Source organism: Streptopelia decaocto (assembly GCF_964273445.1).
Source record: "Streptopelia decaocto genome assembly, chromosome: 17".
In the NCBI taxonomy this organism is placed as follows: domain Eukaryota; kingdom Metazoa; phylum Chordata; class Aves; order Columbiformes; family Columbidae; genus Streptopelia; species Streptopelia decaocto.
In genome coordinates, this window is record NC_138672.1 from 2,674,158 (window position 1) to 2,701,396 (window position 27,239).

Below are 27,239 nucleotides of genomic sequence, written 5' to 3' on the forward strand. Positions count from 1 at the left end.
CCGTGCCCGCTAAGCCCCGCCCCCGCGCGGCTCCCCTTCCGCTTTCCGCGTCCCTCCCTGTGCCGGTCCCGTCCCGTCCCGCCGCGGCCGGAAAGCGCTGCGCTGCCGGGCGGCGCGTTTACGACACCGCGGGGCGGCGGGGGCTCCGAGACCATGTTCGGGGCGGCAGCGGAGGAGGACGACGCGGACTTTCTGTCCCCCGCCAGCGGGTGAGCAGCCGGCGGGGCGCAGCCGGGTCCCCGCTCCCCGTCGCCGGGCGGGCCGCGGGGCAGCGGTCCCGGGGAAGCCCCACTGGGGTGGGTGGGGGGCGGACGAGGCGGCCGCCCCCTGCGCAGCCCGGGGCTGGGGCTGCTCCTGCCCGGCCCGGGGAGCGGCGGACGGGCCCGGGGCCTGCGGGGCCCTCCCGACGGCCGGCTCCGCGGGGGCGGCTCCGGGCGGAGGATCCGCCCGGCGGGGTCGGGCCCGGGGCGGGAGCTGCGCGGCCGTGAGCGGCTTTAGCCCCGGTCTGTGTCCCGGGAAGGGCCCCGGGGCAGCCCCTCGCTGGGACCGGGGGCTCCTGGACCCCGGGCGGGGTTTTCCGAAGGAGCAGCCGCTCGGGCTTTGCTGCCTGAGGAGCGGACGGGCTGGCGAAATGAGACATGAGCTGCTTTCACTTCGAGTAGAAGCAGAAATTCCTGAAAATGCCAGATTGGGGCATTTTTAAAATTTTTAAACACTTCAAGCAGGTTCAGCAGTTTACAACTTTTGTTGACACCATTTTAATGTGTAGCGTGGTCAGTTTTTCTTATATTGTGTCACTTGTTGCCCCCGAAGGTTCCTGGGCAGCTGTGGTTCCAGCTGTGACTCCAGCTGTGCTCACCCATCCTCAGTGACCTTCTCTCTAACGAGTCTCATAAATGAACCCTCTCTCTTTTTAGCAAATGATTATTTTTTTAAAAGCATCTCACGTAAGATGCTGCAGGTCCACTGACAGTGTGCTGTCCTTTGTGGATTCTCCTTCGTACTTTGAATTATTTGCTTGTCCCATGATACCAAGAATAGATGAGCTGAAATGGGCTTGAAGCAGTAAAACTATAAATGAAATATCTGGCAGGAATAACCTGCAGCATTAAACCTTCCACCCTTTGACAGGAGAGCATCTGCCGTTTTAAAAATTAACGGGAGAATGTGTTTCCTGGACATTTCAAGAAGAAAAATCCTAATGCTGAATGGTTGCTGCTTTGTTGTCGTATGATTTTTTGGTATCATAACTATCAACTATTTCATATAAGGGTGGTGCTAGTCATTGCTTTGAAGTTACTTCTGTTTTTTGGTGTAGTTTCAGTCTTAGTATGTTCCTTACAGTCGCTTTTGAGGAAATGAAACACAACTGTACTACTCACCCCAACCTCTTAATCTAAAGGTTCTGCTTATTCAAAATTAAGTGGCTAAGTATAGAGCTTCTTAACACTCATCCATTTGTTTTTATCTGAAGTGCCGGTAAGCACTTTATATTTGATATAATTTCTGATTAATTATATTCCTTATTTATAAAGCCCGTGATGAACAAGGCAAATTGATTAGTTTCTCTTTCTAGCGCTAGGCTGGCCTCTCTCTTTGGTCTGGATCAAACAGTCTCAAGCCACGGCAATGAATTCTTCCAGTACACGGCACCGAAGCAGCCTAAGAAGGGTCAGACGGCAGCTGGTAAGTAACTGTGTTTGAGTGTGGGGAACAAACTTTGCAGCATGTGTCTGGCTGGGAGAACGAAGGCTTTTGTGAAGAACAGCAGCGCAAATGATTAACCTGGCTTTTCTTTAACGATGTTCCCTTCCTTTGGTGCCCTCGTTATTCTAGAGGCCTTTAGTGACTTTGGAATATCACTCTTTATATTTTAATCTTCTTCTGGAGTTATTTTTCCCTTGGGGGAAAGAATGTGTTGTGGCATTTCTGTATCACGGAGAAGTTCTCCTGCTCTTTATTCCCCAGCAGGTCCAGCAGCCCCGAAGGCCCCTGTGGCCCCGGCAGCTTCGGGAGCACCCTCGGTGTTTGTGGCCACTGCGGTTCATGCTTATCGATAGTAAGTGCGACGGGGGTTCCTGCGCGACCTGCTCAAGTCTGTGTCTCTGGGAGCCTAAGACCTAATCACAGAGGGAAGGTGGTTTTGGATGAGTGGGAAGAGACCGTTGCTCATAGACATGTGTCTGCGTGGTACAAATGCTACAAGTTGATGGAAGTTTCTGCTCAAAAAAAGTTTTGGTTATTGTGCTGCAGTTCAAGGTTACATGATTGTCAAAAAAATAGCAAGTTCTGGATTTGGCTGTTACAGGGAATTCCATCCTAGGGTGCTGGCCTGACATTTACCCTTTTTCCAGGCAGCTCTGTCAGATGCTTATGTCTCATGCTTCCTCCTGGAGAACTGAGGCATGAGCGCAGAGTACTGGCAGTACAATTCTCTGTCCGTTTGACACTGCCGTCATCTGAAAACTCAGTTGCTTTGGATCTGTGAAAAGAGTTCTTTACAACCCAAACTGCATAATGTGTGGCCCTGCAGTCGGTGGGAAGCAAGAAAGTTGTAGTGTCTTCAAGCTAAGAAAGACTGCCTGACGTTTTAGGCATGAGGAAAGGGACCTGAAGGCTAAAGAAGAAAAGCTCAGCCACAGTAGAGACATCTGAGGCAGGGGAGGTTCTGCAGCTGAATGTCTCGCTTGTCTTCCAGTACCAATGGGCAATACGTGAAGCAAGGCAAGTATGGAGCGGCTGTCGTGGGGAACCACACTACTAAAGAGGTGAGAAACACTTCACTTCTTTAACATTTTCATTCTGTGAACACGCTGGTGTGCAGCTGCATTTCTCTGAGCTCACCAGAAGATCTTTGCATTTGATGCTTGCTCTTTCCTGCCATCCTGGCTTTTCTTATGGCTCAGCTATGTACCCTGGTAGCAACTTTCTTTTCCATGATCCATGACTCTGTAAGATCTCTTACAACTTATTTTGCGATGTTTCGGGCACTGCACCTTTTCTAATGTTTGTGGAAGTGATTCTGATGACGGTTCAGAATCTCTTTGACATCTGTGCCTGTGGAAATCAATATAAAGCAAACTTTTGTCCAGTAGTACAGAAACGCTTTGCTTAAGTTTTATTATTTTGCTTTCACAAGTGTCTCTCCTTCCCAATTACTCCTCTAAGAATGCAGCACAGGGGTGCCCAGTAGATTGTGTTTAAAAGATACTTTAGATACTCTGATCTGTCCTTGATGTTGGTATTTATGGTGTTTCCTATCCCCCAAGTCAGGTTGTCTCACTAAGTTACTTCTGCTCTAGCAAGAACAAAAGAAATAGTAATTTAGTAAACTAAATCCCAAGTCTCTGATCTGAGAAGTGTCCAAGTGTGGCATTTGCGGGGTAGCTGGGAAGAACGGGGCTCGCAGAAAGAAGCTACCAAAGCCGTTCTCAGGCTGCCTGTACAATATCACAACCTGCACCACCGGCACCAGTTAGCGAGTCACTCCCAGTTCACCAGTTAACTGTGCTGAGTGCAGGTGCACAAAGGAAAGCACTTTGCCTTAGTAGATCATGTCTAGTACAGCCAAATATGTCAATATAATGTTATATCTGTATTGTTTAGTAGTTGAAAAGCTCCCTCCAAGTTATTACCCCATCCATAATGCTGGTTTATGCCTGTACACCATGTGAGTTTGATGTGTTGAAGGGTTAGCGCACCAACTTCTCACGCGGTAACCGCGAAAAATGTGGAATTAGTTAAAGCATCTTGCTTATTGCAAAATAATTACTTTGAATTGCTTGATTCCTGTCGCTAAATAACACTTGTGTGTTTTCACGGGCTTTTAATAGGTGTTATAAAATTGTGTTAAGTACGGTATTTTTGCTGTGAAAAGTGCTGCAAGGTGTATTTGGCAAATAAACCCTGTAGCCTTAGGCTCATAGTTTGGCAAAGCACGTTAGAATTGAAGGTATTTTGAGTTTCTGCTGTTTGTTCTTCTTCCCTGCCCAATTCCTTGTGGAATCCAGTACAGGATCATCCTCTACATCAGTCAGCAGCAGCAGATCGCGACTGCAAGGATCCATGCGGGCTTCGTACTCACGGTAAGACCCTGGATGAGAAGCTATCCGGTGATCTGTGGTGCTCACAGCAGATAGGAATTGACCCTGAAATGCTTTCTGAGATGTTGGGTTATAGCTTTTGCCATCAAACATCTGACCGAGACTGAGCTGTTCTGCTCCTCCTCCTGTTGCACAAGGGATGTCACACCTGCCCTTGGCAGAGAACGGCGGCAGCAGGTTTCGTAACGCGCGTTATGCGCTGCGGGAGGTGTGTTATTACCTCTGGATCACAGCGGAGGTGTTTTGAGTTTTGCAGCCCTGCGATGGATGGAAACAGAACTAAATTGCTCTCGCTAATAATTTGTAGCTAAGTGACAAAACAACTGAGCAAGCAGAAGGAAACGATAGCAAGAAAATGTTTTCTCTCAGAAATGGGACACTCAGCGTTTTCCTGCTGATAAGAACAATGTGGAGCATTGTAAGTCCTAAAATGGGATCTCTCAGGAAGTTCTGATTTCTGCCAGTTTCACAGAAAGTTGGTGTGTTGATTTGCTGCTCTCAGCTTGTCATCAGGTGATATAAAACATCTTGATTTGATACGTAGAAATCCTACTCTGAAATAGTATTTCAGTCCAAATTTCTGACCAGGATTCTGGTTTGTTCTTGAGTTTTATAAGTGAGTTTTGAAAGATTGATGGGTTATGTACTCAGCTAGTGGTGACCTGGATTTTTCAGAAAGTGAGGAAAGAGTGATCCCCCAGTCTACTCTGGAAGTCTACATATAATCAATACTTTTGAAAAAGGAGATTACTTAGACTAAAAAATTCCCTATATATTATAGAACCTAGTTTGTGAAAGTTTTCACCATCTTGTGAAAGCTGCAGCATCTATGAAGAATTTAATATTTGCTCAAGTATTTGAGTTACAATAATTCTTCCACAACAACAAGCACATAAATAAATCCTAATTTGCGCATTCTGAACTTGAGTAGTAATACAGCAGGATTCTGCCTCTGCTGAATTTCAGTAGCTCTTTAAACTTGTTTTGGATGTGGATCTCTGACTTGAATGCATCTTTTCATGTCTAACATAGGACTGATTTCCTCTCCCACAGGTTCAACCCAACAATTACAGTACGTTCTATGATGATCAGAGGCAAAACTGGTCCATCATGTTTGAGTCAGAAAAGGCAGCAATGGATTTCAGTAAACAGGTAACTGTTTGTGCCAGGTGTGACCTGCTGACTGTTCAGAACAACAGTCACATCGAGGTGTATCTCTGAGAGCACCTCGTTGCTGAAAGGTTCGAAGTCAGAGCTGTGCTTTTCTGAGTATCTGCGTGATGGTGACTGAGCATCTGTGATCCCAGAATGTCAGGGGTTGGAAGGGACCTGGAAAGCTCATCCAGTGCAATGCCCCCATGAAGCAGGAACACCCAGATGAGGTTACAAAATGAGCCTGGCTGAGTTTTGTTCATTCTATACAGGCGTCTTTGAGATGGGGAGCTTGTTACTTCTGGTGGGTTTTCTAAATGAGATGCTCAAGTATCGTGAGACCAATGATTCTGTAGAGCAGAGAATAACTTGTGCTCACAAGTCTGATGAGGAGCGGCTGAGGGACCTGGGGCTGTTCAGCTTGGAGAAAAGGAGGCTGAGGGGAGACCTTATTGCTGTCTACAACTACCTGAAAGGAGGTTTGAGTATGGAGGGTGTTGGTCTCTTCTCCCAAGTAGCAAGTGACAGGATGAGAGGAAACGGCCTCAAGTTGTACCAGGGGAGGTTGAGGTTGGATCTGGCGAACATTTTCTTCCCCAAAGGGCTGTTGGGCATTGGAACAGGCTGCCCAGGGCAGTGCTGGAATCACCATCCCTGGAGGGGTTTAAAAGGCATTTAGATGAGGTTCTCAGGGACATGGTTTAGTGCTAAAGTTGGTTTATGGTTGGACTCAATGATCCTGAGGGTCTCTTCCAATGGAAATGATTCTGCGATTCTAACTTCTATAGCTCAGCAAAATTCAGCACAAGGAAACACAGAACATCTCTGAAGTGCCTCTGTAACCTGGGCTTGATCAGTACATTAGCGAATGGGTCAAATCTGTCATAGTGGAACTTGCTGCTCTGTTTTAATGGCCAGAACATTGCTCTGCTCTCCGGCTGCAGGTGTGCATCGCCAAATGGAACAGCTCCCCTCTGCTTGATTCTGTCCTCTGCCAGGATCTGCTGCTTGGGGAAGGGCAGGGAGCAGAAGGAGGAGACTCCCTGGAGGTCGCCTACACGGGTTGGCTGTTCCAGAACAACGGGCTTGGACAGGTAAAGACATTTCTGCCACCTCCTAGTACTGAGTAAGCATGATAGTCCCAGGAAGGAACCAGCCACATCTAGGATAGTATTTGTGCTGATGTAAAGGTATTTTCTCAGTCGCTTATGGCACCATGAGTGAGGTCATATGTGTTACGTGGAGAACAGTAAGAGTTTCCATTACTGTTCAGGAGGAGGTGATTGAGATGCTTTTAACTTCCATGGGCACTCATGCATTAATGTCAATGGAAATGGTTAGAAGGGGCAATGAAGCTCACTGTGCTCCTTTGGAAATGCCTCGAGGAACTGCTTTGTGTCAGACAGGGCCCTTCTAACCACATCGCCAAATGTTATCAGAATAAGATGACTTTTACATCCTCTGCAGCTGTGTCAAATCCAGTGTGCCGATAAGCAGAAGAAATCATATGTTGTTTCCAAATATTACCTTTAAAACACTTCTGCAGGTTTAGCTGTTTGCAAAATGAATGGCAAGGGGTTTTGCATTTGCATCCATCTGCATTTGAATCTTTTTGCTGTAAAAAATGGCTTTCTGGTTTTCATCTCGAGGGGTTGGTCTGCCCAACACATTTCTCTCTATGTACCAGTGGTACATAGCAGAGTTATTTCTAGTCTCCTGAAAGAGTTGTTCAGCTTTATGTCTTAGTTTAATATACAAAACTTCTAGACAGTTGTTTGCTGCTTGATACATCTTGTTGTGTAGTGTTCTACTTGTCCAATCCATTAAGCTCAAACCTGTTTTAAAGTCTGAGCTATTATTCAGTTTAAGGAATTGTACTGTGCAATGGACTAGAAGCTCTGGCCATGCTCTGTCTTAGGTCTGAGAATTAATTTTGGAAGTAGCAAATGGGAGATTGTGCTTATGGAATGTGTAAAGTTGTGTTTGGAATCTTGCAACAGTTGGAAAAGGTGTGTATTTTGTGGTTTTGTTCGACTTTCCAGGTGTTTGACTCAAATGTTAACAAAGACAAGCTGTTGCGCCTAAAGCTGGGATCCGGAAAGGTCATCAAGGTAGAACTTCTAGCACTTTCATTGTAATATAATTGAAGTATCAAAGCTTTGAATTACTGAAGATCTTCAGGATTTATATATGCTATTTCTGTTGCATGTTTCAGTTGATAGAAAACACTGTAACAGTGACTCACTCAAACTGTTTCTTCTTAATTTGCACTGTACAGTCAAGTCTCCTTCTCACTGGCAGTGTGAGAATGAAGTTGTCCTGTTTGTTAAATAGGAACCTTCCTGTTTTCAAGAGCTGGGGCTTTGGGGTGTTTTTCTGGAAGTCACTTAATGGGTTACCTTGTTCTCAGGGAACCCTCTCTCTGTGATCAGATAACTGCGACACAGCACCTGGGAGAGGGGCAGGGGAGGGTGAGGACAACTGACTGGATGGTCTAGTAAAAGATACTGCTTGGAGTGGTCAAACCGTGAGGGTTTTGACTGTAATAATTCTTTAGTCCAAGTGGTGTGGTGCTCCCTTCTGTTATTCTATAAAATCAGGTTGTGAATTGGAGATGGTTTTGTTCAGGTCACTTCCTTTACCTGAGTAATTGATAGGTGACCTGTTACAAGTTGTCCTTTACTGAAGATGTGCTGGTTTTCTACTTTATTTCTTTTTAATGTGTATCATCTTATTAACATTGCCTGGTGTAGTAGCCATCCTGTTATACACTGGCATCCATTTGACAGTTCCCATTGCTCTGATTTCTAAATCTCCTTGGCTGCAACTCTTCTCTGTGGGCGCTTTGTAAATGTAACCGTAGCAATTCGAAAGTGATCTCTCAATGATGTGGAGTCCTGTTCCTTCCCAGAGTGCTGAGACAAGTTGGCACCCTGCAAGCCACCTACAACTGCAGAATTTGTTTGTGCAGCACAGCACGCAGTCCTGTTCTCCAGGATATCAGTGTGATCTGTGATAGCCGCTTAAGTTATGAAACGTAAAACTTGAACCTGGTATCTGTAACTATACAGAGATCTGGAAGCCTTCAGCGTTCACACTAGAGATTGCTATATCTGTTTTATTTCAATATTAACATGTTGGGAGCTGCATCTTTATTCTTAAATTAATGTTGCAATTTATAATTTGCCATTGTGACTTGTTGTAAGACAAAGGTTTAGTGGTGCAGACTCAAAATGAAGAGGATTTCACAAGAATGTGAATATGTGTTCTGTAATCTTCTATAACTGGCGCCTGAAGCAATGTAATTAAGAGAAACCATAATGTCACGGATTAAACTTTCTCTTTTGTTGTGTCTCTGAAAACCAAAGGGCTGGGAAGAAGGAATGATGGGGATGAAGAAAGGAGGCCGAAGATATCTCATCATTCCTCCGGCATGGGCCTACGGGGCTCAGGGGGTGGCTGCTCGTGTCCCTCCGGACTCTACTTTAGTGTTTGAGGTGGAAGTTCGGCGGGTGAGTGTCTCCTGCCAGCTGTTTATTTTCCATCTGCTTTGTGGCTGTTGGGTGGCAGCGTCAGTCTGCAAGGTGAAAACCTGCTGTAGGCATGGGAACTGCGGCTCAAACTGTTATAAACTGAACACCTCAGGAAGATACATATCTTTAATTAAAAAAGAAAGTAAACACAAAACCCTAAACCTAGAAAATCCCTCTAGGCTGTTTACTAAGATGCGTCTGTTCTAACTGTCTTGGGATCTTTTCCATGTTTTATTTGTGAGTCACTTGGGAAAACCAAATACCTATAGTGAGGAATGACAGGATCTAAAGACTCAGCTTCTCCAGTTTGCAATCAGGTGTATGCTCTTCCTTGAAGTGCCTGTCTTGACGAAGGAGTAGCCATCAACAGTAAACAAGTTGCTGAAAACATTTTTGGGAACCCAGAAAAATAATCGTTTTTGTTACATGCTTTTTAAGGTGAAGCTGGTAAAGGAAAGCTCTGGTTCGGATGGACAGAGCGTCAGTTCAAGGGATTCTGCTGCACCTTCTCCGGTACCCAGTTCCGATGGCTTCTCTACAGACACTGGTTTATTGCCCCCATCTACGATACCTCCGAAGCCTGGGTAAGAAGCAGCGCGGTTAAAACAACTTGCTGAATTAAAAGGTGGCAACGCTCATTAACATCTGGCACGATGCTGCGTGAACACGTCATTTGGCAGATGGGGGTTCTCTGTGTGCCAGCTCGGGGCCATTGGTGTGGCAAGGGAGTGCTCGCTAACGAGACGTGCAGGAAATTTTCTCTTTGAATGCTGACTTTCAGATTTAGAGACAGTGAAGGGGGCACAGATGAAAGAAGTCATTTCTCTCCAGCATTGCTGAGACCGAACATGATTAAGCTGTGTGCGTACTGCTACAACAGCTTTCACATCTCAGGTGGCAGTGGAGTCATAAGTTGGTCTTGGGTAATGGCTCATTTGTTTAATTGCAAATTTTACATTGTCATTTGTTGCTTAAATTAATGAAATTGATCAGTCAGACTCTTTAGGGAGTGCAATTTCATCTTTGTTAACCTCCAACATCAACATACAACTGTTTGGCTTTTCAGGGAACCAGCTGTTCGGGCCAAGTCAAACTCCATCAGTGAACAGCTTGCAGTAAGTGCTGTTTTTTCCCAACTCATTTGAAGCCTGAAGTAGGAAAGCTTGGCTGGGTTCACCTCTGCACTCGGTGTTGCTGAAGATAAAGTGAGCATTGTGCAAGCAAGACACTCTCAAATGTTCACTTTACTAACAGCAGATCAGGGTCTTCTTTTGGAAGGGATTAACAGAACATGAGGAACCTCAGTGCCAATTCCCGCTCTTAAATGCGAGGTTACCATGACCGTATGGGTACTCAGAAGGCTAGTTGTCTTCTTGGATATGTGAATAAATTTAAAATGGATAACAAAGAGTAATTGGGACATTCAGCGGAAGTTTATATAGCTACCTGAGAACAAGACTTTTTGTGTGTGCCTCAAGATAGAAGAAGCTGCTAAGCAGCTTCAAGTAACACGTTTCCTTCTTGTTGCTGTGTTTTGTTCAGGGATAGATACATAAAGGGATAGATACATAAAGAGATGTATAAAGGGATAGAGTATATAAAGCAAACCGCACTAACAAATCCACAATGTTATCTTGCGTGCTTGAAAATCAGTTCTTCACGCAGTCATGGAAGAGTCTAATCTTGAGAGATGTCTCTAACGTCTCAAAAGCCTGTGCTGAGAGACAAAGAAAGATTAACTGCAGACTTTTCTTTCAGAATCCAGACGTAGCAAAGGCAAAGCTCATTTCTCGGATGGCCAAGATGGGGCAGCCCATGCTGCCCTTCCTCGCCGGGACAGCCGGCAGCCAACTCGACTCCAGCGACTCGGAAATAGAGGTACATCGCCCATCACAAAAGTGTGGCTTCTTTGATGCTTTTTCTACAGTGTGAATCCCTTAAAGTGAAGTCTGTAGCAATAACTCTCCCTTTGTGCAGGGAAAGCGTGTTCTGTTCAGAAAAGCATTTAATGATTCCATTGTTTCTATCTAGTTCAGCTAGTTTATTGGATAACACCTACTCTCAAGGGATCTTGGTTTCAAATTGTTCACTCGTTCTTTAGCATTCCTTGTAATATGCGGAAATGTTTTTAGGATCCAAATACACTGAGAGGGACGGCGCAACCAGTGGTTTCATCTTCAGGAAGACCGTCGCAGCCAGCTCACGCAGTACTGCCCACAGTGTCTACACAAGGTAATACAGGGCTGAGCCTGGGGCTGGTGTAGAGAAGTTTCACTTATTTGCAGGCTTCAAGGGCTATAGGAATTGAGGATTCCTCGCAGGAACTGAAATAGGAACTGATAGATAGAACATGGTTTAGATGTGGACTTGGAAGGGTTAATGGTTGGACTTAATGATCCTAAAGGTCTTTTCCAACCAAAATGATTCTGTAATTTTTAATAAGTCTTGCTGATCCAAAGATCTCTACGTAGAGTAATTCAGAAAGCACAAGGCTGAAGTAATAGACTCACAGAATGTCCTGAGCTGGAAGGACCCACACGGATCATCAGTTCCAACTCCTGTCCCTGCACAGGACACCCCACAGGTCACCCCGTGTGTCTGAGCATGGTGTCCAGTCTCTTCTTGAACACTGTCAGGTTGGGGCCGTGACACCTCCCTGGGGAGCCTGTTCAGTGTCCAGCACCTCTGGGTGAAGAACCTTTCCCTTGGCGTGTGTCTTCATTGTGATCTTGTGCACACAATTACTGCTTGAGGACAAGGTGCCGCAGCGCCCGAGCTGCTCTGTCATCGTGGGTGCTGGGGTGGCACTAAGATATCTAGGATGTGTGATTTGTAAATGTAACTGTTACAAATCCTTGCCCACTGAACAGATTTTATTTTAGTTTGAAAATTATGGAAATAATGGCAAAGGACATCAAAGGGCTGGCAGCTCTGAAGTGGGCTTGAGCTGTCCCCCCGTGATGGAACAGTAATGTCAGCAGTAGATCAGCTGAGCTTTAGACTCAGCCTGAGTAACATCTCGTGTCAGTATCTTCAGAGCCGCCTTTGTTTGAATGAAAAGCGCTTGTCTAAATGTAGCTAGAATTGACATTTCTGTGACTTTTTACTTGACCTTTTATCACTCGCTTGGCTGGATTTGATTTTCACAAGGCTGCAGACAGGCTGGTGGTAAATTTTTCTCCATTTAGTGACCTTTTGGCCATTTCTCACTGAGTTAAATTATTTCTAGCTGCTTTATGGCATGCTGAATGTCTGTCTTCCTTTTCAGTACCTCAAGCATCTGGTTCTACACCCTCCGGATCTTCTGCTGCTTTAATACCTGCAACGATCCAGCCTCACTCAACTCTGCCTGGAGGAGCACAGGGCTTTCAGGTACCAAAACCAAATTGAGGAGAATATTGACAATTCTGTCCTTTCTCGGATGTCTTACTGTCTTCTCTGTGGCTGGGAGCAAGGATTCTGTAGCAACACGTAAGGATGAGAATTCCAGGCTCCTTCCTGGGACTCTTTGGCATTCTCACCTTTCTATTGCATGCCTCTTAGAATTTAATCAAACAGGGCTAATTTTCTGCCAGCTGATGGCTTCTTCAAGCTGAAGTAATAATTAACGAGAGCAGGTAAAAACAAAAGCATTTTAGTTGAGGTTTTTCTCAGTCGTTTTTTCCAAGAGCTCATTTGCACATTTGTGTTTGCGGGTTGTGGTTTTTCATCCAGCAAAAGAATAATCCTTTTAAAAAGTTAGTGGTGCTGCTCCTGTAATGCGGTGTAATCTACTTGCTAACAAGGGGGCTTTGGGGGCTTATGCCGGTCAGTGTTTGTTTTTAAAGGGTCCAGGCAGAGGAAGAAAATATTTGATAATAAGTACAAACACTATGGATGAAAAACCCACAACTGGTGAATTGCTTTGACTCTGCATTCTCTTTGTGTTGAGAATGAGGAAGTTGTGGCAAGTAACAAGATAAACATAGGCTGTTCTGTTTGATGGAATACAAATTAGTCATTAAACTGAAGTTTTAATCTGACAGTGATTTGGACATATGTTTTTTTTGAAAGCTGGACCCTGATGTTCTGAATTCTTCTAGAAACTTGACCCAAGTTGAATTGTAATTTTTTTTTGTCCTTGCCTGAGAGAATTAAATTAATATGAGTGAGGTACTCGTAGCATTTAATGCACTCACCAAGATGTTTAACTGCTTCTGATGGGCACAGAGCAGTAAAGTTGCAATCGAGTCAGTCGAGTTGCGTTTTCTGAGCCGTTTCTAGGAGTAGCTTTGTGTTCAAGTCAGTGTAACTCTGCAACTGGAAACGCAATGAGCTGCTGTGAGCTGCTCACACTGACCTCTGCCTCCCGCAAACATGCTTTTGCTTCAACTTCAGTGAAGAAGGTAACTTATTAAGCTGCTGTAACTTGAACACGTATCTAAGCCTTGAAAGAAGAGTGGCTTTGTGGTTTTATCCCTCTACTATGACTGTTGTGTAGTTTGACCTCCTGCTCTCTAATTCTGTTTGGTTTTTTACTTTACAAATACCATTGTTGCTCTTGGGTTTAAAAAACATGAAAACCACTTAAGTGTGAGTGGGGGGAAATATCAAAACATATTCTAACCTATGGAATTTGTTTTCCAAGGCGTACCCAGGTGTGGCATTTGCTTATCCGCAAACTGCTGCGTCTGCTTCTCAGCTCCAGCCTGTAGGACAGATGTATCCTGCTCCTTACCAAGGTATGTTTAAACAAGTATCTGCTTTTCAGGAGGCTGCAATAAACTTTATGATGATGATTTAGGTAGCAAAAGTAGCATGCACACATTTATTCTGTCTGAAACGCCACACTCTTTCACAAATTCTTAACTTTTAATGCCAAATGAGGGCAAACATTTCCCAATAAATATCCATGTTTTTCTCAAGGAACTTTGTGTGGTGTGGAAATGGATGGAATTTCTAGGTGTGTTCCCAAGGCTGTACATTGTTAAAGGCATTTTATAGCTGGTGCTTCCAGTTATAAATATAACTGTAATAGTAAACAGGTGTCCTACCAGCCAGGGAGGGAACTGAAGTGTACGTAGAGGGGACTTTGCTAAGTTAGAGGACATAGCCAAAAAAAAATGTGTAACCTAGGAAGGACCAAAGGCATTTAAAGAACCGTTTAAGTAAGAATACCTCTTGGTGAAGACCGCGTACAGCCGAACCTTTCTTGGAGCATTGTTTTTCAGTTCAGTTTCAGAAGTCAACCCTGCTTCCTGCTGTTGGGTTGGACCTTGTTGTGTTCTGCTGTTCTGTCTGGGGCTTCCCTCCTGGTGACCTGTGTGCTGTCATGTGGCTCAGGAATTTCCTGTAGTCATAAACCTACCTATTCATGTTATTTGGGAATACTACGTTATTAGTTTTCCAGATACCATGTCCCTTTTTATTCTGGGGAGAGAATGTCTGTCCTGTTTGACAGGCATCAAACTGCAAAGCATCACTTCTGGTATGTCTGTGTGCAGGAATTTTCCCCTTATGACTAGAGATCTCTCTTCTTTCCATTCAAGCACCCGGGGATGTTACTTCCTTCTTGATGACAGAAGCTCGGCAGCATAACACCGAGATCCGAATGGCTGTTAGCAAAGTAGTAGATAAAATGGATCATCTGGCTGCCAAGGTAATGTTAATGTTAAGGTTTGTTAATGATGTTGCTGCTATTTGTTCACCAAATGTGGTCTGAGGAGTTGGCTCTAAATGGCAGCAGTAAGTTTGTAAGTGATGTGCCTGAGGGAATGAGAAGATGAGCCAGGGAGGGTCAGTTGGACATGAGGAAAAGGTTCTTCATCCAGAGGGTGCTGGACACTGAACAGGCTCCCCAGGGAGGTGTCACAGCCCCAACCTGACAGTGTTCAAGAAGAGACTGGACACCCTCCTCAGACACACGGGGTGACCTGTGGGGTGTCCTGTGCAGGGGCAGGAGTTGGACTCCACGATCTGTGTGGGTCCTTCCAGCTCAGGATGTTCTATGATTCTATACTAACTTAGTGAAAATTCAGCTGTTATCAGACCTTGAAGTGGTAGCAGTTCAGCTACTCTAAAAAACCACTGGGCTTGGGGGAAGGTGCTGCCTCTTAGTGTCTTAAATATCATATGGTGTGTTGTGTTTGGAGATATGCACTGCCTGTCGGGAGGTGTCACAGCTGGTACAGTAGCATATACCTACAATTGGTCAGATAGAACAGCAAAACAGATCTTTGCAGATATCTGACTCTTCCCTACAGCCATACATTCATTTCATTTGGCTCAAGAATGGCTTTATTCCCACAGGTGGAGGAGTTGACGAAACAGAACGCTGGCAACAGCTCCCTGCTGCCTGGTATCTCCTCTGTCACTATGGAAGCCTCCATGATCATGAGCAACATCCAGCGCATAATCCAGGTGAGCATGGCCAGCCTTGCTCGACTGCTTCTCTAGGAACTGGAGCCTCCCGTGTTTTTACTAGTGAAGGCAACTGTACTAGCTTGGCCCAAGTGTCCATCTGCCCATGGGTTCTATTTTTGTGTGGCCAAAGCCAGGTGCCTGGGTAAGAGCATGAGACATACAGTGATTTCCACCCCTCTCCTACAAAAAAAAGCTCTTCTCAACAGTTTGTGGTTTGGGTACTTTCCAAGAGTTGGTCTATTGGTATTTAATAGGTCTTGACAAAAGGGTCATGTGAGAGAAATTCAGCCTCTTCTTAAAGCATTTATGGACTTAACTCACAGTGTCCTGCAGAGCAGATTCACAGCTGAAGTACCATGTTGCAAAAAAACACTTACTTCTGGTTTTCACTACTTAGTCTTATGCTTTGTAGTTTATCTAGGCAGCAGCCTTACAATCTTGGGGTTTGTGGGTGAAAACGCCAACCAGACAAAATATTCTCTAGAATGTGGTTTGGTAACTACTGTCCTGTGCCAGGATTCCTGCTAAATGTAGCGTGACACCCTCCTGTGATGTTATCATACCACAGCAGGTGATAAGTCACTGCTGTACTGCGTCTGTGCAAAACAAAGGTTTAGGCACAGCCTCAGGGAAGTCCGAATAAGATGACTGTTCATGCTGGGCTGTGTTTTAGGAGAACGAGAGACTGAAGCAAGAGATATTTGAGAAGAGCAGTCGGATTGAGGAGCAGAATGAGAAGATCAGCGAGCTGATTGAGCGGAACCAGAGGTAAGGAGTGGGGAGGATACAGGCTCACTGCATCCGCAGAGCCTTTCTAGCTTACACTTGGTTAGGCACAACTAGGAGGGGTGTTCTGTAGGACAGAGACATGTCCTGGTATTGTGTTTTTTCTTAAGGCATTAGAAGGCTGGGTTTTTCTCCCCCTCTCTCTGCAGGGCCTGTCTCCAAAACTGTTTTACAGTAAACATGAATGTGTAAAAGGGGAAAAAAACCCTCATGCAATCTTTGAGCTACCTTGCTCTGCTTCTGGGAGTTACTGTACTTGTGCTGGCTTTTTAGTAAGGTGGAAGAAACTGTAGGGGATGTGGTGTCCCCAGTTTCACTGTTGGGTGTGTGTTCCATTCAGTCTGAGAAGGGGAATAACTTGTTTAGGGAAATGGCAAAAATCAGTGGGTATCGCTTTATCAAAACTCTTAACCACGTGATAGGAACATTAGAGTTGTTGCAAAGGTAAAGCGCTTATCCAAACTGCCAGAATGTGCTGTGCCAGGCACAGCCCTGCCACGCTTTGGAGATCAGGCCCTTAGTGCAGGACATCGCATAAAATTGTCTGGGGCTTGTCGTGATGAGAACTGCTCTGAAACATCACCTTTTCTATCAGCCTTTCGCTCCGAGTCGTGTGTTCACACAAGCGCTCACGCGGTCTTCCCCGTTCACAGATACGTCGAACAAAGTAACTTGCTGATGGAGCAGAGGAACCACTCGCTGCGAACAACGAACGAGAACACACAGGCAAGAGTGTTGCATGCAGAGCAGGAGAAGGTAATGGTGGCGATGAGCAGAGCCAGGGAAGGGGCTGCTTGTAGCACTAAAACACACTGAAGCCTTAAACAGTTTCTTACAAGACAATTGTAGTCCTGAACTTATGTTTTGGAAGGTGTTTTGGGAAAGAAATGGTAATGTAATTTTAGGAACCTATAAATGGAGTAGTTACATTTATACAGTCCTAAAATTACATTTGGCCCTTTGAAGGCAACCGGGAGGCTGATGTGGCCCCTGGTGAAAATGAGTTTGACACCCCTGGACTAGAGTTTCTTCATTGCACTTTCTTTACACTTTTTTTTTTAAATACTAGTCCAAAGCTCATTGTTTCTACTAATAACGTATTGTGCTTTTGTGAAAGGGCCTGTTAGCAAATAGCTTTCAAAGCCGGTAGATGCGCTTACACGTGGCTGCAAGTCCTGTAATGTCCACTTGTGAGAGCCTGACCTAGCTAAGGCCAGCTCTGAGCTCTGCACTCGTGTCTTCTGTGCTTCGTCAAGCACTGGCTTCTTCAATTACACCACGTTCAGTCTCGTGCTCCCCTGCCGAGTCGTGTATCTCTCCAATTCAAATGTGAGGTAATAAAACTTTGCTCTGTTTGGTAACCATAACTTGACACACCTAAAAATAAGGGAACCTGCAGCTTTCCAAAGTATGCTAAAGAATAGAGCAATATACAGCTGATAAAAGACGTATAGATGAGGTTCTTAGGGACATAGTCTAGTGCTAGACTTAGGCTATGGTTGGACTTAATGATCTTAAGGGTCTCTTCCAACCAAAACGATTCTATAATTCATGCTGGTGTAAACAGACAGTAAAGCAGGGACTGTATTTTTCCACTGAGTGCCCAGGTCACATACCCATAATACGTAGGGAGTGTGAGAGATTCTGACCAGGAATAAGTCAGGCTGAAATAATTTATACAATTTCCGTCTGTCAGTGAACAAAACATCCAGCTTGTGCAATAAGTAACTTGAGGAAGAAGCATCTCTTGGAAGTACAAGATAGGATCTTCAGGAGTCTTTTGGGCCTCCTCTTCAGGGCTAGACCAGAAAAGCCGTCACTTGCACTGGAAGAAGATTTCCCCTCATTTTGTGAGAGTATTGACTGTAAATATGAAGGCTGATATTCCTTCTTCCTTTTATCTCACCCAGCTTGCTCTGTGACTGCAATGGCTGAGATAGCGACAGACAGAACCAGGGAAGAGAATTTTAAGCTATTTTATCTATTCTTTACTTAAAAATTGGCCTTCACCATTCATTTTGTGATACAGGCCAGGCATCCGTACCCAGGATCACTGAGAAGAGGTGTTAGTAGCCCGCAGCTTTGGGTTATAGATCTGCAGCTCTGGCAGAGCACATCACAGCTCGTGTTCCATAACCAGTGCGGTGGAACTGTCGTCAGGTGTAGGACCGTTCCTCCATCTGTGTGTGCAGTGTACCTGTAAAAACACATTTAGCTTCTTTCTTTTTAAGCCGAGCTTCACTATGTCTTTCTATCTAAGCTTTTAGAGTTCTTGGAATAATTGAAGGACTTCTCTTGCATGCCTTAGGCTCCTATAATTGCTTTTCTGATGATGATGAATGCCTCTGCCTTTCAAGTTGTGTTCTTAACCATTCCTGTTTCCTGTCGCTGCTTTCTCCTCCCAGCACACGCTGCCAGCGGATCGGGGCTGGGACCAGGTGAGGCAGTGTGTCTGACCGCAGGTGACGCAGCGTTGTCCCCGAGACAGTGCCAGCCCAGCTTCCTCCTCAACCAGCTCACTGGCCTTCAAAGAGTTGCCTCAGATCTTGAATTAGCACAAATCTTCCACTTGGCAAAGGGCTTTACAAGTGGCAGTGTAGCCATTGGCTCCCTCTTTCTTGGGGAGCCCTTTCAGAGAACTTTGTCGCATTGCTCCTCATTTCACCTCCCCCATGGGGGAAATTAGACATCATTGTATAATTGTCAGAAGATACAGATCACATAAGATTCTTGGTACCTGAAAGCTGGAGGCTGGAGCTGAGCCAGTGTAGACATGAAGCGTTCACTGCAGAAACTTAGGTCTAGTAACATTTCCTGGCATAGGATTTCCTTTTCACTTTTCTTTATGTGCTATTAAAGACAAAGGCGAGTGTTAAATAACCCTTAGCTGTGCCATGGGTTTTGTTTTTATTGCAGCATGCTAGGAGCTATTATCTTGAACTGCAATGAGGTATTTACAGAAACCTAAGAGGAAAGCAGATCTGGGTTTAGCCAGTCTCTGTCAAAATGCTGCCTCCTTTTAAAATTAACAGTGTAATATCCCAGCGCTCAAGGTTGGCACATATTCATTCTCACCATAGCTGGAACAATTTTGCTTGCAGCCAGAAGATGGTGGTCATAGTCTGAAGAGAATGTGACTTTGTGTCTTTGTCTTGATGCCTTGAGCCTCTCCTGACATATTGGTTACAACTTGTCTGGCAAGCTCTATTAGTACCTGGTTTTCCATGGCTTAGCATTGCTCAAGGTCTTAACAGGCCAACAGATTACAATGAGAACGGTGCTGCAGTGACAGGCTTACCTGCGCAGGCACCTCAGGGTGACGATGTGTTGCGTGCTCTGGAGGGAGGATGCTCTTCTGGCTGGAACAAGCCTGCGTTTGTGTGGCTTTTCAGTGATTTGTAAGCTTATTGAAGATAATTAGATGTCTGAGCCCAAGCTTTTACTTGAGTAGATACTAATATAGTCTGAAAGCTCTGAGCAGAGTCACCAGGTTCTGGTACTGGTCTTAAAAACACATTTAAGCTTTTCAGGAAGACTTAGTGAGGTGAATTGAAGCAGTGAGGAGGTTGTTGGCCTTGTGCAGCTTTCTAGTCAGTCCAGGCAGGGTACAGCCAAACAACTCACAGTAATGTGGCAAAAAAATTATCATTACTTCTAGATTTGGAGATACGTGTGAGGTGCTGAATCCCAGCACTTCCCCTGTAAGGTCTGCATCACCTTCTCAGTTCTTCTGTCAGAACAGTTCTGGTGCCTCCTTGCACTCACGTGTCCCTTTCCCCTTTTCCCCACTCGGTTCTGTGCTGCAGGCCAAGGTGACGGAGGAGCTGGCAGCCGCCATGGCGCAGGTTTCGCAGCTGCAGCTGGAGCTGACTGCCCAGCAGAAGAAGGAGATGGACCTGCGGAAACAGCTCGCTGCTGCCGCGCAGGATGCAGAGCGACACGAGGCGCAAGTCGGCAAACTGCAGGCACAGTTGGCAGGTTTGTGTTCCACGAGAGCTCTTTTATGTCCTTTTTTCCCCTCACAGGTTTTTCCTTCCTTCTGGAGTATCCCTGCTTTCCCTAGGGTCAGTCACAAGGGTGTCAAAGAGGGATAGCAATGCATTGACATGTCTGAATGCATCCACTGAAAGGAAAGCAGGCTGAATCCATCGACAAAATCGTGCTGTCACAGGGACGCCTTCTGTAGAAACAAGCTCTTGGCGTTACTGTCTAACATCTTGTAGAGAAGCCAGAGATTATCCAATGGTTGAAAAGTTAAAAGTTTAGATACAAGCATTGAAGAAGCTCTTGATAAATTTTAGTTGCCACTGTAGGTGCGAGCAGTGTGGTTGGTATCATTGTGCATCAGACACTATTTATTCCTGTCAACCCCCAAGCACGCTCATCCGAAATATGTAGCACTGAAACCTACAGTAAAGTGTGTTTTTGCAGAGCTCCAAGAAGCCTCTGAGGACACTCAGACCAGATTCAAAGCTGAGAAGCAGAGCCGCAAACAGCTGGACATGAAGATCACAGTGTTGGAAGAGGAGCTGACGGACCTAAGAGTGGAGAAGGAGACTCTGGAAAGGGTAAGGCTGGTGCTAGCGCTGCAGAGGGGTGCAGGGTTCCAGCTATTGCTGACATTTAACCCACCTTTCTTGTTGTAAATATGCAAGTTGGGTGAACTTGACTTATCTGCAGGCAAGGATCCCTGTGCTGGTAGATCCTTTGTGCTCATCTGGTTTTTTCTTTTTTTTTTTTTTAATATCTTAAGCAGTACTATGGTAACCTTTCTGCCTATAAAAGAAATCTCAGCTTGAGTTCAGAGTGATATGATTCTCTGCTCATGGAAGCTCTTTGTACACAAGGAAGACGAGCTACTTTGGTGCGGTCTGGCCTATTCTAAGTCCTGCCCTGTGTTGCAGAATCTTGCAGAGAGGAAGAAGAAATCCCTCTCAGAGAGAGCTCAGGCAGAGGAAGAGATGGAAGAAATACGCAGGTCGTATCAGCAGGAGCTGGACAAGCTTCGACAGTTGCTGAAAAAGGCCCGGACTTCAACAGACCAGGCGGCAGCGGAGCAGGTGAGGAGTCACAGGAGCTTCTCCAGCAAGTGTCTGGAGGACTTGGAGGAACCTAGAGTTAAAAAATAGTGACTAAAACCATTCAGGTAGTGAAAAAATGAAAACATTACCCACTTGCTGTTAGGGGTTCACTTTAACACGTGGTTCACTTTTTGGTGATTTTTTTTTTAAATATCTTTGGTGTTTGTTGGCCTTGCTTCTGACTTCAGGATTTACACAGATGTCTCTAAGGAAGTGGGTGGTTTGAGCAGGCAGTGGGCCCATGATGTTCCAGTCGTTCTCCGACTCAGATCCCACACCACTGGTGTGGCTGCAGAGTTTTGGTGCAGACTGGCATGTGGCATCAGATTAACGCTGTTAAAAACAGTGTCAGCCTGAGGAAAGGAAAGGCTCCCAAAGGAGTTTGTAGCACAGAGAAGCACCCAGTACTGCTGATAGTGAAAGGCTGCTCAGAGATCTGCCAAGAGACCCAAAATCTGAGCCAGAGCCTCAGCCCAGCCTGAGGGATTGTGGCTGGAATTGAACTGGGGGGGTGTGGGCAGGAGCTGGTGACAACTGCAGGGTGGGTATCCCAGCCCAGGGCAGGGGATGTTGTCCAGCCCCAGGCACTTGTTATGCAAACACAGATTGTGTCTGTGTGTTCCTAATGATCTCTCTTGTGTGATGGACAGCTGTCACTCATCCAGGCAGAGCTGGAATCGCAGTGGGAAGCCAAATGTGACCGTGCGCTGGCCTCGGCCAAGGAGCAGCACGTCAGGCAGTACCAGGAGGTGTGTGAGCAGAGAGATTCCCTGCAGCAACAGGTGTCCCAGCTGGAAGAGAAGGTAAAGGGCTGCTCCATATTGCTAAATAACCAGAAACTGTAGCCAGCAGTCCTCTCCTGCCTCTGTGTGATTTGACTTTTTAACTGCTTGACTGTTATGGAATTTGGTCCTGTCTACAGGATGTGTCTGTACTTATATCTGTTAGGTTGGGGTTGTGGGTTACTGAATTTACTGCTGCAGCTCTGAATGAGGGAGAGCCCAGGTGGTGTCAGTCTCAGCCTAAAGCAACAGCGACAATCTCTTCTGCTTGTCTGTGCTGTCCTGGGTGAAGTGGGTGACGCTGAGAGGGGCTGTAAACTGATGGTCGGGTTCCTGTATTTCAGCTCGCGGCTGCAAAACACTCGAAAAAAGCAGAGGAGCAAAAGTCGTCTGAGTTTCAGCAACGTTTGGAGCAACTAGAGCCTATCAAAGATAAGGTAAAGGGGATAATGTGGCAGCTGAATGTGAACTGGAGTGTGATAACTACCTGTGTCCAGAGTAATGAGAACATGAGTTCCAGAGCATGGGAGGGAAGGAATAGCTCCACGTTGAGCAGGTCTAGTGATGAGACCCAGCCCTCGGTTCACTGGGATCTCAGTCATGCTGTGCCCATTCCTGGTGTCACTTGAAATAATGACACAGTTCTAGATCTCCAAGGCTTTGTCTGGGTCAGGTATCTTTATGTTGGTGCTGTTACTTTCAGCCAAATCTTTTGCAACTCCCTATCAAAGCCCTGATCAAAACTCCACTCGGCACTTGACCCCCCTCACTAAAAACCTGTTTACAGATGCCCCCCTCACAGCAGGTTCGATGCGGAGGTGTCTGTGGGGCTGCTCTGAGTTCTGATTTCCCTTTGGCAGTATTCAGCCCTGCAGTCTGATCTCGGGGTGCTGAAGGCTCGCTATGAAGAACGCATCCGAGAACTGCAGAGGGATCAGGACAGACCTTCACCTGCAGACTTCACGGAAGAAGTGAGCTTGACTATCCAATATTTCTCCTTATTAAGCGAATCTATTGTATTTGCCTTGAATTACTTCTCTCTGAGCAGAGATAAGAAGGAAAAGAGTCATGTCCTGCATAGAAGTGCTGTGTTTCTAGTAGTAGGATCTACAGAGGAAGAAAGGGTTCCTGCTGCCTCCTTGATTTTAGATTAAATTTAACATTTGAAGTTTTAATTTATAAATTGAAAGAATAAGTAGTAAGTGTAGTCTGTTTGTGCAACCTGCCTCAGTTTTGAAGAGATGTGTTTGGTGCATCTATACTGATTCTTAATTAAAATGGTGTGATGTGTTCTGCTTCGTTACTGGAATTTCTCATTAGAAAAGTGGGTAATTTGTAAACTGCATGTTTGGTTTTATTGTTTCTTCACCCGGAGAAGTATCTGATCTTGAATCCAGTGCTTCACATGTTAATGAATCACGTCTTTTGTTTCCTGTCTTGCTCTTTTCCAGGTAAAGAAGATAATGAATGGTGTATTTCAATCTCTTCGGGGTGAATTTGAGCTGGAAGAGACCTACAGTGGCAGGACAGTGCTGGGTGTTGTCATGAACACTATTAAGGTACGACAGTGGTAAGAGATAAAAGGTGATCGGTGTGAGAGGATGAGTCTTGGGCTAAAACCACAGATTTGCATCGTGAGTCTGAAATAACTGTGAAGCAGAAATTCGCTGTGGGTGACAGAAGCAGCCCAGTAGTGGCAGATGATGCAGGGACCCGTGATCATTTATGTTTAGCATGCAACCTGCGTTTTCTCTGCTCAATTTTTTAGACAGTGACACTGCAGCTGCTCAGCAAGCAGCAGGAGGGAGCAGATCGTGACAGTCACAAGGAGGAACCTGGAGCAGCGAGGCAGGAGGGATCGCATGGAGCGCAGGAAAACCACGCAGGGCCGGTGCAGCACAGCCCAGCGCAGGGCGCTGCGTTCCCGGCCGGGCCGGGGGACGCGACCGCAGGCTCCTCGGTGTGTGAGCGGGAAGGCCAGTCTGCTCCTGTGCCTGCCGAGCCCAGAGCTCCTGGAGACGAGCAGGTGACACAGGGGAACGTGGTGTCGGAAGATGAGAAGGTCCAGGAGGAGCATCTCTCTCCTGAATGCTGCCCGGGTCCTGCGCGTGCAGGAGAGCCTGTTCCTGCGGTGGACAAGGACCTTGTCCCAGCTGAGCCGAGGCAGGAGAGCAGTCGCACCAGGAAAGCTGAGACTGAGCGCAGTCCCTCCAGAATATCTTTGCAGACAGAAGCTGCAGAACCTTCTGTTGAAGAAGCCAAACCAGCAGCAGCGGATGTGGCAGCGCTTCTGGAGGAGCCAGCCGAGGAGCAAAAGGCAGCAGAGGCTGTCAAAGGTTTAGAGCCCCCTCCCCTGAATGGCGAGGGGAGGAAGTGCACAGACCCCCCAGATGAAAGTAGCTCTGAGAAGGAACCTGCGCTGGTACCCAGCACAGCGGAGCAGAGCTCGGCTGTCACCAGAGCATCCCCAGGACGGCAGGACGGGAGCTCCAGCCCCAAGAGAAAAGATTCCAGGTGAGCTGTGAGCGCGGGGGCAGCCGCAGCCCCGCTGCTCAGCTCAGCCCGCTCCAGCAGCGCGGCCCGTACAGCTGTGCTGCCGCGGGCAGGATGCGTGCAGAGCCGCAGCTCCATTCGGTGGTGACCTGGGACAGCATGAGCCCAGTGTCTGGGTGGGGGCTCTGGTGCCGTTACCCCCGGGCACAGCTCCCCGCTGAGCTCAGAGGAGCGTGTGCCATCTCTGGGCTCTGATACCAGCAGCTGCCAGGTCTTGCTGCTGAAATGTTCTGCGCTGGTGAACAGTACATGCCTTAAAAATTTGCCTTGGTGACAAAATGTTTCCATCGCTCTTCAACAGAATTTATGAAACCAAAATCCCATCATCTGTTAATTCTCTATCTTCTTCCAGCCTCTTTGAGGATGACAACTTCTTTGAAACAGCATCTCATAAACCACTGAAGCCACAGGTTCCCTCTGAAGAGGAGGACGAGGAGGAAGTGGTACGTGTTTGTTTAATATCTCTCCACTCCTAAACTGGTTCGGGCTTTAACCTGTAGCTTGTCTGTGAAACCCTCCCATGGCTGTGGGGGTACCTGGCTTGAAGCTTCCCGTACATTCTCTGTGTGAATCAGGAGTATCTGGGTTTGTTTCTTGTGCTTGGAGGGGTCATCTGGGCTGAGGTTGTGATGACAAACTCCTGCTGGCATAAAGTCGGTGAGACTTGCCAGGTTAACGGAAGGGTGTCAGTGTCTTATCCTCTCCTGCCCCTTGGAGCCTGTGGCATCTCTCCTGGAGTGTTAAGCCATTGTATGAGAAGTACAAAAACAACAGTAACGAGGCTGCTTGATATCATCTCCCTAAAGCTGATGGAGATTTCGCAGCCAGAACTGTGTAGCGATTCCTAAATACTGGGAAGCTGCTCAGACTGAGAAGTTTCCCTCTGGTTTTACTTCCAGAGCATGAAGGGGCGTCCCCCTCCCGCTCCGCTCTTCGGTGATGATGACGATGATGATCTGGACTGGCTGGGGTGAAGAGCTGGCGGGTGAGCCTGTTCCTCTGGGCACAGCCTCTTCCTGTGCACTTGGCACTTAACGAGCTGCGTACGTGGGACAGTTGGGGACAACCAGGGACTTCCCAGGCTCTTGTGCTGCAGATTGATGGAGCCTGAGAGCACGAGGCTCTTGGGTGCTCAGACCTGTCGCTCTGACCTGACAGACTTGCGCAGAGGTTGGGGATGAGCTGAAGGAACCAACCGGTCTTACTGCACGTTTGTATCGCTGTCCTTCTGTGAACCGTCGATTCATTAATCTGAACCTTTATGCAAATACGAACTTCCTCAAGTGCTTCAGAAGAACAAGTCTGGCAGGACCCTGCAGCAGGTGACTACTTTTTAAAATAACAGACTACAATCTCTCCTCCTTGCCCAGTGGAGATCTCCTTGGGAGATTCCTGTTAGTTCTTGGGGACTCTGTGCTGGTTTGTCACCAGGTATTAGCAGCCTGCGGGGTGAGATTCGGCCGCGAGACCCCCAGATGGTGTTTCCTGTGACCCGGGTGGCGCGGGGAGCCGTTTCAGCTCGGCACGGTTGTACGTCCAGAGCTGCGGCACGTGCGGTGCTCGCTCACCCGCAGCGCAGGGGCACCCGTCAGCAGCACTGAGGCTCAGGGCTCCGTCACACCAGCGCTCCCAGCACAGACACCCAGCGATCGCTGGTGTTTTATGGAGGCCCCGAGGCTCGCAGAGGCCTCATGGGAATGATTTGGGGTGCAGGCAGTTCCCCTCCTCTCTGCTCCTGTGCAGAACTGAGAGGTTTTTGTGCGGGGTTGTGTTTCGCCGGCGCTGGCAGCAGTGGTACGGATGGGTGATGTGCTGCTTGGCCAGAGTGCTGCAGGCAGCCGAGCCCCACTCCTGTGCCTTTTTCTCTGCTGCTGTTTAAAGTGTGATGATCATGGCACAAGTGAAAACGTGGCGATGGTCGGACAGAAGCTGTAACCCAACCTCACCAGGATCTGCCGAGGCTGGCACAGTGGAAATTTTCAGTCTAAGAGGAGCAAGAGGGGAAGGGGGTGAGGACGGACAGCTGGGCAAACATGGATTTCTCATGGCACTTTTGCTTCTACACCCACCGGCACTAACACAGCTTAAAAGTAGGAGCAGGTCTTAGTATCTTCAAAACCAATAAACACCCCTTAACTTAATAAAACGGAAGTGCTTAAATAATTCCACCCTAGTTTAGTTTCTACAACTGACTCGTACCATCTCTGAACACTTTTATCTGTGTCCCGCTCACTGCAGTTTCTTGGTGTGGGAGAGCGGTGGATGCTCCGGGGCTGCAGGGGCTCCCTGCGCTGTGTCCTCAGTGCAGTAAATTGCCAAATGGTGGGAGAAACTACCCCCTGTGCAGCAGCTGCGCCGGGGCCGGGCCGACGCTGCCTCGCAGCGGGAGCTCAGCCGGGCTGGCCTGGGGAAGCTCCAGAGCTCAAAGCCCCAGATAGTTACTCAGTGCTGGCTGTGATGTGGGTGAAACTCGGGTTTTCCGGGGCTGCTCTGAGCGCGGGCGCCCTGGCCTGGCCGTGGGCCCCCGACTCTGCTTGTGTCCCATTGAGGTCCTTGCTAACACCAACAAATTCCGCTTCCTGTTTCCTGCCACAGATGGACAACTGAGGGGTTTGCATTTCACTTTTTGAAAAATAAAGTGCAATTAAACCTGGGTTCTTTGCTTGCATGGGTTTTACTCTAGTCTGACCCGATCCCTTTCTATGCACTTGAAAACTGACTTAGCCCTGCCTCAAATCAGCATGCAGGATGGTCCCAGCTCGGCTCCGGACAGGGTTTGAGGTGCGGGAGCTGAGATGGGAAACTTGTCCCTCTCACAGCAGGACACAGAATCCCAGAATGTCAGGG

The 27,239-nt window shown here is 46.9% G+C and overlaps 1 protein-coding gene across 3 annotated transcripts; it reads left to right on the forward strand.

The window, feature by feature from the left end:
• Positions 1 to 54: 54 nt before the first annotated feature.
• Positions 55 to 27,046, forward strand: FKBP15 (FKBP prolyl isomerase family member 15). Of its 3 annotated transcripts, none has more exons than XM_082067958.1 (29): positions 55 to 209; positions 1,577 to 1,686; positions 1,969 to 2,059; positions 2,699 to 2,768; positions 4,011 to 4,085; positions 5,157 to 5,255; positions 6,200 to 6,349; positions 7,298 to 7,366; positions 8,624 to 8,767; positions 9,227 to 9,372; positions 9,855 to 9,903; positions 10,547 to 10,666; positions 10,921 to 11,020; positions 12,057 to 12,160; positions 13,416 to 13,509; positions 14,317 to 14,426; positions 15,077 to 15,187; positions 15,864 to 15,958; positions 16,630 to 16,732; positions 19,783 to 19,954; positions 20,408 to 20,544; positions 20,881 to 21,036; positions 21,708 to 21,860; positions 22,184 to 22,276; positions 22,700 to 22,810; positions 23,291 to 23,398; positions 23,608 to 24,353; positions 24,745 to 24,835; positions 25,292 to 27,046. In XM_082067958.1, the coding sequence occupies exons 1-29, from the start codon at positions 154 to 156 to the stop codon at positions 25,364 to 25,366; spliced, it is 3,738 nt and encodes a 1,245-aa protein (XP_081924084.1). In that variant the 5' UTR covers positions 55 to 153; the 3' UTR covers positions 25,367 to 27,046. The 3 variants fall into 3 exon arrangements, with proteins under 3 accessions (XP_081924084.1, XP_081924085.1, XP_081924086.1); XM_082067959.1 differs by having other exon boundaries at positions 1,972 to 2,059; XM_082067960.1 differs by lacking the exon at positions 55 to 209 and having other exon boundaries at positions 1,639 to 1,686; positions 4,016 to 4,085.
• The last annotated feature ends 193 nt before the right edge of the window (positions 27,047 to 27,239 follow it).